General features: G+C 38.2%; 4 protein-coding genes across 11 annotated transcripts in view; 2 read left to right on the forward strand and 2 right to left on the reverse strand.

Moving 5' to 3' along the window:
- Window positions 1-6187, reverse strand: part of LOC108625273 (uncharacterized) — a 58570-nt gene extending 52383 nt beyond the window's left edge. For 2 of the 6 annotated variants that reach the window (XM_026813808.1, XM_018025135.2), the window contains exons 1-2: window positions 2114-2991; window positions 750-1221 (exon numbers count right to left, since the gene is read on the reverse strand). In XM_026813808.1, coding sequence (XP_026669609.1) covers window positions 750-789 — 40 coding nt within the window. In that variant the 5' untranslated portion in view covers window positions 790-1221; window positions 2114-2991. The other 4 variants (XR_003389228.1, XM_026813809.1, XM_026813810.1 and 1 more) reach the window with 4 other exon arrangements.
- A 173-nt stretch (window positions 6188-6360) lies between these two features.
- Window positions 6361-9384, forward strand: LOC108625301 (E3 ubiquitin-protein ligase RNF185). Of its 3 annotated transcripts, none has more exons than XM_018025197.2 (5): window positions 6361-6671; window positions 7354-7535; window positions 7658-7789; window positions 7869-8038; window positions 8125-9384. In XM_018025197.2, the coding sequence occupies exons 2-5, from the start codon at window positions 7387-7389 to the stop codon at window positions 8220-8222; spliced, it is 549 nt and encodes a 182-aa protein (XP_017880686.1). In that variant the 5' UTR covers window positions 6361-6671; window positions 7354-7386; the 3' UTR covers window positions 8223-9384. The 3 variants fall into 3 exon arrangements, with proteins under 3 accessions (XP_017880686.1, XP_017880688.1, XP_017880687.1); XM_018025199.2 differs by lacking the exon at window positions 6361-6671 and adding an exon at window positions 6690-6839; XM_018025198.2 differs by lacking the exon at window positions 6361-6671 and adding an exon at window positions 6691-6863.
- A 1013-nt stretch (window positions 9385-10397) lies between these two features.
- On the reverse strand, window positions 10398-11348 carry LOC108625302 (selenoprotein M-like). The gene is made up of 4 exons (XM_018025200.2): window positions 11185-11348; window positions 11004-11074; window positions 10628-10697; window positions 10398-10566 (listed from the first exon to the last, which is right to left on the reverse strand). The coding sequence occupies exons 1-4, from the start codon at window positions 11281-11283 to the stop codon at window positions 10465-10467; spliced, it is 342 nt and encodes a 113-aa protein (XP_017880689.1). The 5' UTR covers window positions 11284-11348; the 3' UTR covers window positions 10398-10464.
- A 193-nt stretch (window positions 11349-11541) lies between these two features.
- On the forward strand, window positions 11542-13978 carry Prp19 (pre-mRNA processing factor 19). Its single transcript, XM_018025098.2, has 8 exons — window positions 11542-11652; window positions 11848-11997; window positions 12075-12352; window positions 12421-12615; window positions 12686-12841; window positions 12917-13147; window positions 13224-13564; window positions 13644-13978. Exons 1-8 carry the CDS (start codon window positions 11634-11636, stop codon window positions 13786-13788), a joined length of 1515 nt encoding a protein of 504 aa, XP_017880587.1. The 5' UTR covers window positions 11542-11633; the 3' UTR covers window positions 13789-13978.
- The last annotated feature ends 131 nt before the right edge of the window (window positions 13979-14109 follow it).

Genomic DNA, 14109 nt, shown 5'->3' on the forward strand with positions numbered 1-14109 from the left:
GTTTATGCAAATTTGTATTTTTGCGACGGTTCAATGTGGGCTTGTTCCACTGTTTACATATTATATGTAATTTGTACTTTACGATGGACATTTTGTACATTCTTGCATGGACATGCGACGTCTACTTACAAACAGATAATAAAATTTATTTCCCTGGAGCTTTCTATTTTACGATCGTATAAAAGGCGTATAAAGAATGCGCATTTCGTGTCCGTGCAATTACCGATCAACTGACTAACATGCGTGAACACGAAGCTACCAAAACTTTCCCCTGACGTTAATTCACCTACCCTTTTCTCCTCCTAAGATTCGTATTCGGGGATGCAGAGGGGGAACAGAAAGATAAGTTTGAAGACCCACGTGGCCACGGTGTCCAAGAATGCGGTTACATTACACCGTTGCATCGAGCCATTAGATTGATGAAGATAAGGCAATGTGATACACGATTACGATTAGGTCAATAGGCGATCTATTACACATGAACTCTTCCCACAGAATTGTAAATAAATAATATGTGAATATAAAAAATCTTTGGGAAGTGACTTCTTGATCACGTTTTTAAGTAGATCAACTTAAAAACCCTAAGTATTTCCATCAGTTTAAGAAAAGACCTCAATTGAAAAGCAACTGTAAAAATCTTGAATGTTTCATTTGCGATAGACGAAGTATGACATACCTACATTATGCAAAAATGGAATTGCTTTTCGATAGAAGAAAATGATAGGTAAAATATATTTGTAGCCACTTACTTGCGAACCACCCGTTGCATCCAAGGACCTCGATGTTCATAGCGTACCAAATGTACGTGAAGACGTGTAATTTCGTGGACACACCTCGCCTTCTTCCGAAAGAAACTTAGTTTATACACCGTGCGCGTAAAATCGATCCAACACTTTTACCGTTCCGACACGAACGTCCCGCGATTACCACGCAAATTTTCGGCGCGACAACATTCACTGCGACGATTTCCAGACTCCGGTATACATGAAGCGGTCGTCAGCTGGTGAAACGAACTCGAGCGGTGGAATCAGTTAGGGTTCGTCGAGAACAGAGTGGTCACAGTGTAGCTCGTGCTCCGGCAACATCGGCCTCGCCACTATTCCCTGGTTGCACATGTTCCTCGCTATTAAGCAGTCCTCACACTGACCGCATCTCCGTGCACGTCAACAATCGACGAGCGTCGGAACCCAGTAAATGCATGCTCGAATCGAGTGCGGTAACCTTCGGCAAATAGTTGATAGAGAATGAGATACGAACAACGAAGTGCGAACTCTCAGGACAATTCTACTTTTCAACCTTCCAGGAGCCTTACTCCTCCCCAGCAAACACGAATAAACATTTAATTATTAGAGCCTCCAAAAATGTTTAGTGAAGCACAGTGTCAACAAAACAATTATTGTCGTCAAATGACAAAATGGTGATAGCCGTTGGAAGGTTAATGGAGATTATACCATGTTTGCATAGAGGCCCGAAATCTCTTTCAACGTAAGATATTCGTTTTCGTTTAAAAGCACTTAAATCATGTTCTACGCGTAATACGTGCCAGTTCCCTTAACTCGGGAATTCGAGATGATCAAAACGTACGCGACGAATTCGTGACACGCGGTAATCGTGACAGTTCGGTATGCGCGAATGAGAATTCTTGGCGTGCGACAAACGGCGTAATGACCGACAATGTTAACAGGCGAAGGGACGTGAGTCAACTGCCAAGGAAAACAAAACCAACCTCGGTCGCAGTGATGATAGGAAATCCGTCCTCCTCCAACTTGTTCGCACCGTGCCCGAGGCACACGCGCTCCTTCGCACGTTACGCGTAAAACTGGCATTCCAGATCGAACGCTCCCGTCGAATTTTGATTCGTAAAATTCACGGGGTGGGGAGACGGATGTCACCTCTTTCGTATTTCAAGACCGCAATAACGCAATGGAAATTTGCCAATGAATTTATATAAAACTAAGGATACTATGAAGTATTCTCAATTTACTATGAAATATTACTAAATGATGACAATAAAATTGTGAGGAGGAAGTGAATCATAGACGGTAATATGAGCACCTCCATGCAAAACATGCTTTATCGGGAGTAAAATAAAAAAGAGACGTTCTAACGTTACCTCTAACCGGGCAGTAAGTCCTCTCCGAGCAAATCGAACCCAAAGCCTCTTCGCTCGAACCGATTTCGGGGACAGAGTCTCATCAACTCGAAAACGCGAGTCGCCTACTGAAAAAATACGCGTAGTATCGTAGTACCATTGAATATACCAGAAGGATTCCGTTCCTTGGCACAAAAGGAACACCGTTCGAGGTATTCGTCCCGGATTCACGCGTCAGCCGGATCCGGCGGTCGTTATTCGACGTTTGACCGGCCTAAGGAGAGTACTTAGTTCGCGTAGTTGAGTGCGGGCGTAATAAGACTGTCTGCTGACGGCGGTAGCGCGGTTCGTGCCCGCAAGCGGCAGCAGCCAAGGGAAGCCCCTCTACCATGGCACTCTCCTGCAACTCCTCCAAGCAAGCCAGCCAGCCATCCGTGCCGACTTGCCTGCCTACCAGGTCCCGCAGTAGGCCCGGCGTCCCATCCTGAATCGAAATGGTTGCTTTGCTTTCCTTGCTTCGCACGAATCACGCGAGGGCCCTTCGAGCTACAACTCTCTTCGCTTCCGGTACCCGTGAGGGGTCCCCACGTGCTGGATTTTGCCCGAGGCTTTACCGTCGATAAAGAAGTTTAAACTGTGATGAGCCGCTAACGACGTCAGCGAGGATCCGAAGATTTAAAGCACATAATAAATGTTGGACTCATCAGCCGTTTAAATCTCGTCAAAGCATTGTCTGATCTCAGTTGTAACTGTCTTTGAATTCTCAAGTGAACGCATACTCTACATGGCATTCCAGCGTTCCATAGATTATTGAAAATACTTGTTTTATGATGATGACAATGTACTTGTATATGAGTACCTAGGTAAAGACAAAGTTGTGACGGGATTAAGATCCTCGTTTCATTTTACTCATCGAACGGCGGGCCGATCTTCTTCAAGTTCTTCAGGAGTGTCGGCCGCGTAATCAAAGCTTTCTCGATCGACTCGACTAGCACCTGTTCCTGATTGTACGGCGGAAACGGCATTCCCTCAAGATTATACACGTATACAACACCCTCCACGTCCGCGACTACTAGCTGGTTACCATTCGCCGTGAAATCGACCATGACAAACCTAGCACTGTTCGGCGAAATCGTTACTGATGCTGGTTTATGAATTTTTCGTCTGATATCCCATATACAAATCTCGTTGTTCACAATGCTCGCAATAATGGTCGAATGAACAGGTGACCACACCGCGTATCGGACGCAGGCCATCACCGTCGACAAAGTAATCAACGGTTCCGTTAATCCTTCTGCCCAAATTCGTATGCACCAATCGGCGCCGGACGTGAGGAATATTTTCGGGCAGAACGGCGAGAACATCATCGAGTACATCGGCCCGTCGTGTGCCAGGAAACTGTCTATATGCTGGTACAAATAATTGGTTGAACACTTGTATATGCAACCCTCGTTCGAGCCGACGAAATAGATAGAGCTCAGTGTTGGATGTTTGCAAAGCACCAGTGCTCCGGGACTACGGTTGATTGATATGTCGTAAAGATTGCATTGAACGGTCCTGGTGACGCCAGGTAGCGTACCCTCGATCCTGAACACCTTCATAATCGTCATCGCTGTAAAATCCTCGACGTAACGGTAGCATAATATGCAGCCGTCCTGGTCACACGTATAAATTTGCTCTTGATACTCGAACTGTTCGTCGCCCGCCCACCATTGAACCTGCCAGTGCGGGGAACTCGAGGGAGACTTTTTACTTCGGCGTACGACATTTATATCTATACGGCTCACGTCGATCACCTGGATCTCGCCGTTGTACAAGCCGATCGCGAGAAGATTGGGTTTGTCCCGACTCCAGTCGAGATCCGACACTGGACTATTGAAATTGTACACACGAGCCGGTACCGAGGGATTCTTCGCGCACCATAGCAAGACCAAGCCGTTCTTCGTTTCCGAATTCGTCTGCGCACCGTACGCGACGGCTAAAATGCTGTTATTAACGTAATTCCAACGGAACGTAGACACCGGCCTTCCGGAAGCCATTGAGCATTCGTGGAGCCAAAGGATGTCCAGACTGTACGTGAACTCTAAGTCGAAACTGCAAGGATCTTGTTTAATCAGACCAGTGAAGCGTTTCTGCGCTTTGATGCAAATGTTGTTCGATATTATGCGTTCCATTATTCGCATCGCGTTCCGGAAATTGTCGGTAGAGAACAGGCGTATCTGCTCCTCTTCCATCGTCTTTTCGTTCCTCTTTGTCTGTACCGGTAACCTGGACTTCAAGTTCTGCATAAGAAATCGCATAAAGATAGAACGTTCACATATATCACATATGATTTTTTTAAATTAAATTATTCGCACCTCTGCTTGTAGCATTTTGTCTATAGACTGTTTCCTGTGCGCTACAAGTATACCATTTCTCTCCAGCAGCAGTTCAAGATTTTCGTAAGTATCGTACATCACCCAATTATTCACGATCATGCCCTGATTTCTACGTCTCCGCCTGCTCAGGTACGTTCCACGAGATCTAGTGAGCACTTGTATCGTTTGAGTTTCGGCTTCCAATAATTTCCTATTCGAACCGGGCCCGATCGTTTTATATTCATAGCCCTCGTTCTCCTCTTTGATCGCTAGGCCTTCCAGTGTTCGCAAGTCACCGGTTCGCGGTTGCATCTCGAAAATAAAGTAAGTTTCTGTCTCTTTCAGAGTAATAGTCACCGATTCCGGTCGAGTAAAAAAAATATTCGGATCGACGCTAAAAATGTTAACATACAGACTTATTCTTGACGAAATCTAATAAATTGTTAACTCTTTGTGGACGTGTCATACGTACACGATCGATTTATCATAAATAAAAGTCATGTTTGTATATATTAATCATTATTTTTATTAATAACAAACACGTCCCCAAAAGGTTAATAGAATTAAGTAAGAAATTCAAAAACTTGATTTTCAAAATTACCTAGGTAGATAAAATTGAGATGGAGCTCTGTCTTCGTCATCGAGGTCAACGTCGGAGTCTTCCGCCTGCGTGGACAGTAGACTTTCGAACAATCCTTCGTCCGAAGCAGACGGAAGTGAAGACGTCCTAACAATCGTGGACGAGCTTCTTTTTATAGTACTTATACCAGAAATGACAGACAGTTGACCAACACTGCCAGTTTGAGACAGTCCGATCGTTTCAAACGCGGTTATTTGCTTCTCGTCGATCGAGCTGTATGTAGGATGGGTTAACAACTTCGGTGTTACATCAACATCGTCGTGTATAATGCGAACGTTCTGTCGTTGTTGGAAAATAATCGAGGTCACATTCTTGTCTCCGAGTTTTCTCTTTTTCCCCGCTACATTAATTTTAAACTTCGATGACTGCGGGGATTCTATTTCGTCCGACTTCATTCTAAGAAATTGTACCGCGTTACGTATACACTTTTCATCCTACGTATCGAGAGAAATAATGTATTTCATTGATACCTGTATATCTACGAATATATCGATGAAACAGTAAAGTATTTAGCAAGCCTGATCTATTTATCGTTCAATATTATCATTATGATAAGATTTCACTGATCCCACTGCACGTATTTTGCATTTTAACATCGCTTCAATGCTGATGGTTTCGCCTCGAAAGCAAACGTAAACAGCTCTTCAACTCCATGGTGATACAGAAATCAATTTACGGTAACCGCGGATTTAGTAATGCATCTTCAAACGTTCATGAATTCTTGATTTAAATTGTAGAACGTAATAGGAAATGTATTTTACTACAGTTTTTTTAGCAATTCATATTTACGTATGCATTATTAATGATACATTGACGCAATAAGTATGCATATTCGTGCATTGCACATTACGACTATTTAATAAACATGTATACATATACAGTTCTGTATCTGTAATTCTGAGTTGATTGTTGTATACATAAAGTACAAGGAAGCTGAGAATTTATTTTTAAATATATTAATTGTTATACAAAAATTCACCACTTTCGTTCATACAAATGCGGCCTATTCTATATGATAGTTTATAAATGTTTATTTATCTGTATTCCTGCAAACGAAATGATGTGAACCATTTTGTACATTTATTGTTTGAATCGTAGAGGTCGCAATACGACAGCGGTGGATTTTAACACGGTCGGTATGTCAGTACGTAAACTACGAAGTTTCATGAATAAGTAGAATACATAACATGTCTATTCCGTAGTAGATTGTGGCATATATACATGCAACATAAATACGGCGTTAATCAAGTGATAAATTGAAGTAGATGTGTTTAGATCAGTACGTGACAATTGTGGCAGGGACGGGGAAATAAAACGCGATTCGTTTGTACCGAACGATCGTCACCGATACCACTGTCGTACATAAGCGTGGACGCATCGTCGACGAATCTCTTACGTGTTATTTTGAACATCCGTTTTCGCGAAAAATCATGAAAATTATTTGATAGCACTTGCGCAATTGTGATCGCGGTATACGGTGTAGGTACGTGATACCATCGGATCGTTTTGGGAGCAGCATCGAATCTACGAGAGGATAATTTATCGCTGCGGGAAACCCACTACGTAATCGGAAGACTTGAAAGTAAGTGACGTGAATTATGTCAGCAATGGCAGATATCGTCCCATTCGTGTTTTGACGGAGACGTGGTCGTTGCCTATCGAATATCATTGCCTTGATGAACTTTAATCGTCATACGATACAAACAGTTAACAAATATATTATCGTCGAACTCATCGAGTATTATTTTGTGTACGTGACAGTTAATTGTTTCCGGTAAGGACTGCACGAACGCGAAGTGCACTCATGCTATCTGCACTTCACCAAGTTCTGCGTTTCTATTACGGACATATGACTTCCGATTTTGTTCATGGATACAGAATGCGTCAGACAATGCGAACGATTCCCAAAAACGCGATGTTAAAATGACTGAATCAAAATTGCATATCCGTATCGACCGTATATACGTTCAACGTTTAATATTTTAATAACATTTAACATCTAATACCGTCGCGTTTACTTTACTATGACTAACAAGACGTGTTATATTGACATCCTAAAATTGTTTTCTTTATCATACGATAATGTCGTCAGTGTCAAGTGATAAAAAACATACATCGTTAAAATTTCATTATCCTTGACGTTAACGTACGGTGATAGGAAATGAGAACGTGTTTTGTTACTTTCACCTCGCGAATCGCGTGAAATACGTAGGAATTCCAATATTTTTTTCAATTCGTCACCGTTCGCAATCGATATTTTGTAGATTCTGGTCACAATCGATTGAGAGTTCGCCAAGATGAGCACTACACGGGAACAGGCGGGACCATCCAAGTCTTGGGATTCCACTACAGAAGACAAAGAAAAGGATAATCGAACGTTTGAATGTAACATCTGCCTTGATACTGCGAAGAATTCGGTTATCAGCATGTGCGGTCACTTATTTTGGTAAGATCGCTTATAATAAATTATGTATCTATTATTTGTTGTTTGCATTTCAACATTTCCGCTTCATGAAAAATAACAAACAGAATGATTGTCTACATGCTAATGTTTCTTTCTTTTCTTAGTTGGCCTTGTTTACATCAATGGTTGGAGACACGTCCAACAAGGCAAATGTGTCCGGTGTGTAAAGCTGCTATCAGCAAAGATAAAGTTATTCCATTGTATGGACGTGGAGATACAAAACAAGAAGATCCAAGGTAAAACCGATTCTACTTCTATCATTGCATTACTCAAATTTAGAGATGTACTAGAGATTATTTAATTATGATTATTCAGGAATAATGTTCCTCCGCGTCCTGCTGGGCAGAGGACAGAGCCTGAAAACAATATTGGATTCTCTAGCTTTGGATTTGGCGATGGTTCTTACATGTCATTTGGTATTGGGACATTCCCATTTGCACTTCTTACATCAACTTTCAGTTTTGGAGAAACACGACCAGGTGGAGGTAAGTGTTATTTTAGGAATTAATTACAAACTAATCCCGTCTACGATCGATGTGTTGTGATAATGAAGATTTGTGCTTTCTTCTAGCTCTTAGAGGAACACCACAGTATGACGAAGAACAATTTCTTTCGAGAGTATTTCTGTGGGTAGCTTTTATATTTGTTTGTTGGCTCTTGATGGCGTAACATTTTGTTAATCCATATTATTTGCTTCATATCTTATAAACCTATACCACTTGCTGGATGAATTCATTACATTTTTATTAATACATCGATCTTTCCCCGTTTGTGTAATCGTTGTTACTCACTGCAGTAACTGCACCTGCTTGAATAAACAACTAGATTTTGTTATAGCTATAATAACACTTTTATATGTAAATACACTTTATTTTTATTATTTTCTGGGTATAAAACAAACATCTATCTTATTATAATTTTAAAGTTCATATAATTTTTGACACAAGAGATAAAACAAGTTTTCTTTATTACACTTTTTAACATTTATATTCAAGCAGGTCATTTCCCTGATTTCAGAATTTACAAAGCCTGTTCTTATGATATTTATGTATATAAATATATATTTCACTTTTAGAAACGTAAGCCATCTCCTTTAAACGAAATATACACAATAATTGATTTGAGAAGGAAACCTAACAAACGTAGTGTTATTGACCTACGCGGTCTTTGCTAATAATTATTGATATAAACAGTGTATATAATCTAGATGTTAAGTCAAACCGATACCAGATGCAAATGATGCAAGTTAACACACGGCTATACGATATACAGCATACAGTACTGTAATATATCGCTATTATAAATGAAAGTTTAAGAACATAAGTGTAGCTTATTTATTTTGTTGCTTTCATATTAAAAGTTATATAATTGACTGGCAGAATTTGCTCGCTATGTGGAATCACCTATGATGTCTATCGAGTATAATGTGACGCAACACTCAAGTTTTAAATATTGAACAGTTCTATAACTTTTACTATATTAGCATTGCGGTTATGGCAATACGAAGAAGGAGAAGGCAATTACTAATGAACCTGTAAATTATGATTATATGATTAAAAGTAAAATTCTTTCGCCTTTACGCTGGTTCAATGTTTTATCAGTCATTTCATGAAATGGAAATTGACATTCCGTACATATTGTTGACACGGGAGATTTATTCACTTTTACAGATAAAATATTTGTAACTGAACATACTCCGTTTCACTTATTAAAACGATATTAATCATAGAGTTCGCATGATTTGTAATTTGTTTAAAAATCATACATTGTAAATTGTCTTACAAGTTTATTTAATATGTTATTGGTAGAATAAAGTAAATATAATAGTAAACTCTGGACTGATAATATACCATACATCCCTATATCTATGTGAAAGAGGTGAACTTAAAATCATAAGAACACTGTTCAATTCTGGATTTAATAATTTATTAGAGATCATAAGTATACACGTTAGGTAACACAAATAATTCAATTGCAGTGCTTTATAATAATAAAAATTTAAAAACACATATATGACACGAACTTAAATCATTTTAATTTAAGTTATTCAATACATAATGAATAATTGTATTATAATTTGAAGTTTTTGAATTTGAACAAGCTTTGTCTTTTTTGTATCGATATTACTTACGCAAATCCTTGTCATAATAAAGAAACGATAACGTCAGGAAGAATATGAATAAACTGAATATGCACAGGGTACCTTACTACAGAAGTTTCAGTCGTATCAGGAAGTGTTGCAGGAGAAAGAAGTTATTTATTATAATAGGAATAAAGATCTCCATTTGATATCCTGATTAAAATGTAATTAGTTACTCTTTGTGTTGTAAATGTATTTAGTAACATTTTCTTACTTCTGTTAAAGAACTTAATGAAGCATGATAACAACTAAAACTTTCAAGTAAGGGAGCCCAAGCATTCCATAATGATCAATTTTGTCACATTATGGATCTAGTACTTTTATCACAGATTGCAGCTCCATAGGGAGATAATACAATGCTCCCTCATCTATCTAAAAATGAGGTACTCAAATACAGCAACTTGTGCGTCAAAAGAACTCTACTTGTTTATTATTTTTGTGCTTCAATTATACTACGTGAATTATTCTAGTAGAGTGTAATATATATACATGTATACATACATATACATGTATTTATGTACGTATTATGTGTAACACTCTCTTTTACAGATTACATGTACCAACCATCGTTTTGGAATATGTTTAAATACTGTACGTTACGAGTTATTACAAGACATTCAATTTGATTCAGAAGAATAAAAATTACTTCTATTTACAAATAAATGTAAACAGTAAAAACAACTAAAAAGTTCGTAACAAAAGGATAATTATCAGAATAATTTATTCTGTAATAAATAGTAAAGTGAAATTTACAGATTTATATATGCATGCTTATATTTCATCCTTTGCTATTTTTTTTGTAAAGCCTTTAGAAATTAGTAAATTATTGCACTCTTCCCGAGTCAAACTTGACAATGGCAATCTTTCAACTTCCTGAAAAGTGATAACATTCAACTGTTTTATACAATGTTCAACTATTAAATAGATAATTTACCTCCTCATTCTCATTGAATAGAACAAGTTCTGGAACTGCACCTTGAATATGTTTGAATGCAACATTGTTACTATAGCATCTTGTAAGGATTTATAATCTATTCACGAATGTCTCTAAGGAGATATCAAGTATTAACAAAAATTTAAGTAAAAATTATACAGCGTTTGGAGATTTAATTGTATGATAAGTAAATATAGGCTTGAAGAAGTCAAGCGTAATCTATAATCAAAAACCTTATGTAAGCATAATTTTCTGTCTTCAATAAAAAATGAGAAATGTATGGAACACTGGATGCACAATATTTATCGACCGTAATTATTTGTGCTTGTACTTTAAAAATGTGTATGATAATTTAATATTTCATAAATAAGGATACTAGTTTGGTACGTCTTCGAAGATGAACTGCCTAACATCCGGAAGACGATTTAGACGACAGCCACTGCAGCTCTGGAACAAGTCTCATTGTCAAACACTTAGGGTCATCATGATTTTACTTAAGATTATGACACACTTATGTAAAGAATCTCGTCCTAAAATTAATAAACCAAAGTTAATACCTCAATTATTGCGAACGCGTACTGATTGCTTGTTGATTCAACGTGTGAAGTCGCAAAAGCGACAGAGAGAAAAAAAATAAGAGTTGCCATAGGAGCCATGTTTACTTTACTACTTCAGGGACATACCCAGGCCCAGGGACCAGGCAGGAATCTGATGCTTTGATACGTATAATATACATATATATACTCTCAATACTGTGCGAAAATTTTGAAAGAACTAACTATATAATCATATTCCTTAATAATTATGCTATTACTAATGTGAAAACAAAAATTAATAAAGGGCATTCGGGAAACTGAATGTATTACATTTTATATTGTCCATATAATAAAATAGAATAAAACTCATGCAGTTTAGATATGCAGAAGTACCGAGCATGGAGCAAGGCGCATGGCTGTTGAATTCCATGCGCAGCAATGCGCAGTAAACACCTCTTACATGTGTAAAAATGGCGCTTTCGTGTGCGAGTAAGCTTTTCTTCTTTATACGTATATATTTTAATTAGAAATACGAAAATTTGCATTGCACTTGTACACATAACATGGTACAATTATAATACGGATAAATTGACTCTGCTTGTAACGAATATGGTTATTCGTACCGGCAAGATTTGACCATAACCTTTCGATACCATTGTTTCACAACTGAATGTTCATTTTTAGTTTCTAACGAAGTCCCGGAGCATCCGGTCATATCTCCAGTGTCTGGATCTATATTTGAGAAACGATTAATTGAAAAATATGTAACAGAGAATGGAGTAGACCCTATAACTGGAAAGGAATTAACAATAGATCAGCTCATTGATATTAAAAGTATATTATTTTCTTTCAAAAATTGTTGTTGAGTATTATAAGTACATGTTAACATAGATTATTCTTATCTTCCATAGCTACATCAATAGTAAAACCTAAACCACCAAGTGCTACGTCAATTCCAGCTATATTAAAAATTTTACAAGATGAATGGGATGCTGTTATGTTGCATTCATTTACACTTAGACAGCAACTTCAAACAGCCAGACAAGAATTGTCTCATGCCTTATATCAGCATGATGCAGCGTGTCGTGTGATTGCTAGATTGACAAAGGAAGTAACAGCAGCAAGGGAGGCTTTGGCTACATTGAAACCTCAAGCTGGAATAGTACAAGCTACCACCATTCCACAACCTGTAGGAGCATATTAATTCTGCTGTTCTGTTATATCAGGAACACTTTGGTATATTGTGCATTGTTACAGGCTCTTGCAGTGGAGGCCGGTGGCACAGCTGCTCAACCCATGGAACAAGCTGGTATTACTGAAGATGTAATTCAAAAGCTTCAAGAAAGAGCCACAGTTCTCACTCAAGAGAGAAAACGTCGTGGACGTTCAGTACCAGAAGACTTGCTTCCCCAAGATAGTATTCGCGCATTTCAAACACTTTCATCACACCCTGTAAGTTGCTATGCTGTGTTTGTATGCAAAGTTTACGTTAAGTTGTAATCATGGATCATTTATCTCTAAGGGTCTCCATTCAGCTAGTGTGCCTGGTATTCTTGCACTTGATATCCACAGTGCAGATACCAGTAAAATTTTAACTGGTGGTGCTGATAAAAATGCTACAGTATTTAATAAAGATACGGAACAAGTTGTTGCAATATTGAAGGGGCATACCAAGAAGGTATGAGTGAATCATATCTTTGACCATTCCAAGAGATCATTTTAATTGCTTCATTATGTGTGTTGTACTACATAGGTTACTAGAGTAATTTACCATCCGGAAGAAGATATAGTAATGACGGCATCGCCTGATACTACTATACGTGTATGGAATGTGGGAACAAGTCAGACAACTTTATTATTGAAAGCCCATGATGCCCCTGTGACTGGATTGTCTTTACATCCCACTGGCGATTATTTACTAAGTTCATCCCTGGATCAACATTGGGCTTTCTCGGATATACGTACTGGTAGATTATTAACGAAGGTATATTTGAAAGAATGATCAACTAGACTTTGTTGTACTTAAACTTTTGCCTCATACATTATTCGTTTTGATATAGGTTGCCGGACAAGTTAATCAACCTTTAACCACAGCTCAGTTTCATCCTGATGGATTGATCTTCGGCACTGGCACTCAAGATTCTCAAGTGAAGATTTGGGATTTGAAGGAACAATCGAATGTAGCCAATTTCCCTGGTCATTCCGGACCGATTACGGCTATCAGTTTCTCCGAAAATGGTTACTACTTAGCTACCGCTGCAGAAGATTCGTGCGTGAAACTTTGGGATTTGCGAAAACTGAAGAACTTTAAAACTCTTCAGCTAGAAGAGTCGTACGAAGTTAAGGACATCTGCTTCGACCAGAGCGGAACGTATTTGGCTGTAGCCGGTACAGACGTGAGGTAAAAATGATTCTACTGCATTTCAATTCCAATTTGACAACATTTGAAATCTATTGATATCTTTTTCCTTAATTTTCAGAGTATACTTGTGTAAACAGTGGCAAGAGTTGAAAGTGCTTAATGATCACACAGCAGCCGCGACCGGTGTTCGTTTCGGAAAACATGCACAGTACATAGCATCGACCAGTATGGATAGAACATTAAAACTTTATGGATTACCTTGAACATTTAGTAACAAAACTATATTAAATTAAGGATAAGGATAATTTAAATTAGAGCTTATGATGTAAGTTAGTTATAGCAAGGACAATGACAAATGTTTTTATCCGCAGAATCATTCAATTTTGTTCTTAAATTGCAAATGGTTCGAAAGATAATCTTTGTAACACAATGAAAATCTATTTAGCAAGTTAATTTGAGTGTGACTGTTGTAGATATTTTTTAAAATGGTCGTATCAACACACTCATCATGACTTGATAATGAAGAACATTGCCGATTGGAATATCAATTATTATTTTTTAGATACTATCATTTTGGTTCAGGT

Source organism: Ceratina calcarata, unplaced genomic scaffold (genome assembly GCF_001652005.2).
Source record: "Ceratina calcarata isolate Rehan_Ccalc_2016 unplaced genomic scaffold, ASM165200v1 scaffold350.2, whole genome shotgun sequence".
In the NCBI taxonomy this organism is placed as follows: Eukaryota; Metazoa; Arthropoda; class Insecta; order Hymenoptera; family Apidae; genus Ceratina; species Ceratina calcarata.

What these genes read in the sequence shown, in the direction of transcription:
- LOC108625301 (XM_018025197.2), top strand. Translation starts at nt 7,387, where the DNA reads ATGAGCACTACACGGGAACAGGCGGGACCATCCAAGTCTTGGGATTCC. An exon ending in ATGTGCGGTCACTTATTTTG is followed by an intron (nt 7,536 to 7,657) that starts GTAAGATCGCTT and finishes TTCTTTTCTTAG; the next exon opens with TTGGCCTTGTTTACATCAAT. An exon ending in AGAAACACGACCAGGTGGAG is followed by an intron (nt 8,039 to 8,124) that starts GTAAGTGTTATT and finishes GCTTTCTTCTAG; the next exon opens with CTCTTAGAGGAACACCACAG.
- LOC108625302 (XM_018025200.2), bottom strand. Translation starts at nt 11,283, where the DNA reads ATGGCTCCTATGGCAACTCTTATTTTTTTTCTCTCTGTCGCTTTTGCG. An exon ending in TTCGAAGACGTACCAAACTA is followed by an intron (nt 10,698 to 11,003) that starts GTATCCTTATTT and finishes AAGATGCTATAG; the next exon opens with TAACAATGTTGCATTCAAAC. An exon ending in TATTCAATGAGAATGAGGAG is followed by an intron (nt 10,567 to 10,627) that starts GTAAATTATCTA and finishes ATCACTTTTCAG; the next exon opens with GAAGTTGAAAGATTGCCATT.
- Prp19 (XM_018025098.2), top strand. An exon ending in TCAGCTCATTGATATTAAAA is followed by an intron (nt 11,998 to 12,074) that starts GTATATTATTTT and finishes TATCTTCCATAG; the next exon opens with CTACATCAATAGTAAAACCT. An exon ending in GTAGCCGGTACAGACGTGAG is followed by an intron (nt 13,565 to 13,643) that starts GTAAAAATGATT and finishes CTTAATTTTCAG; the next exon opens with AGTATACTTGTGTAAACAGT.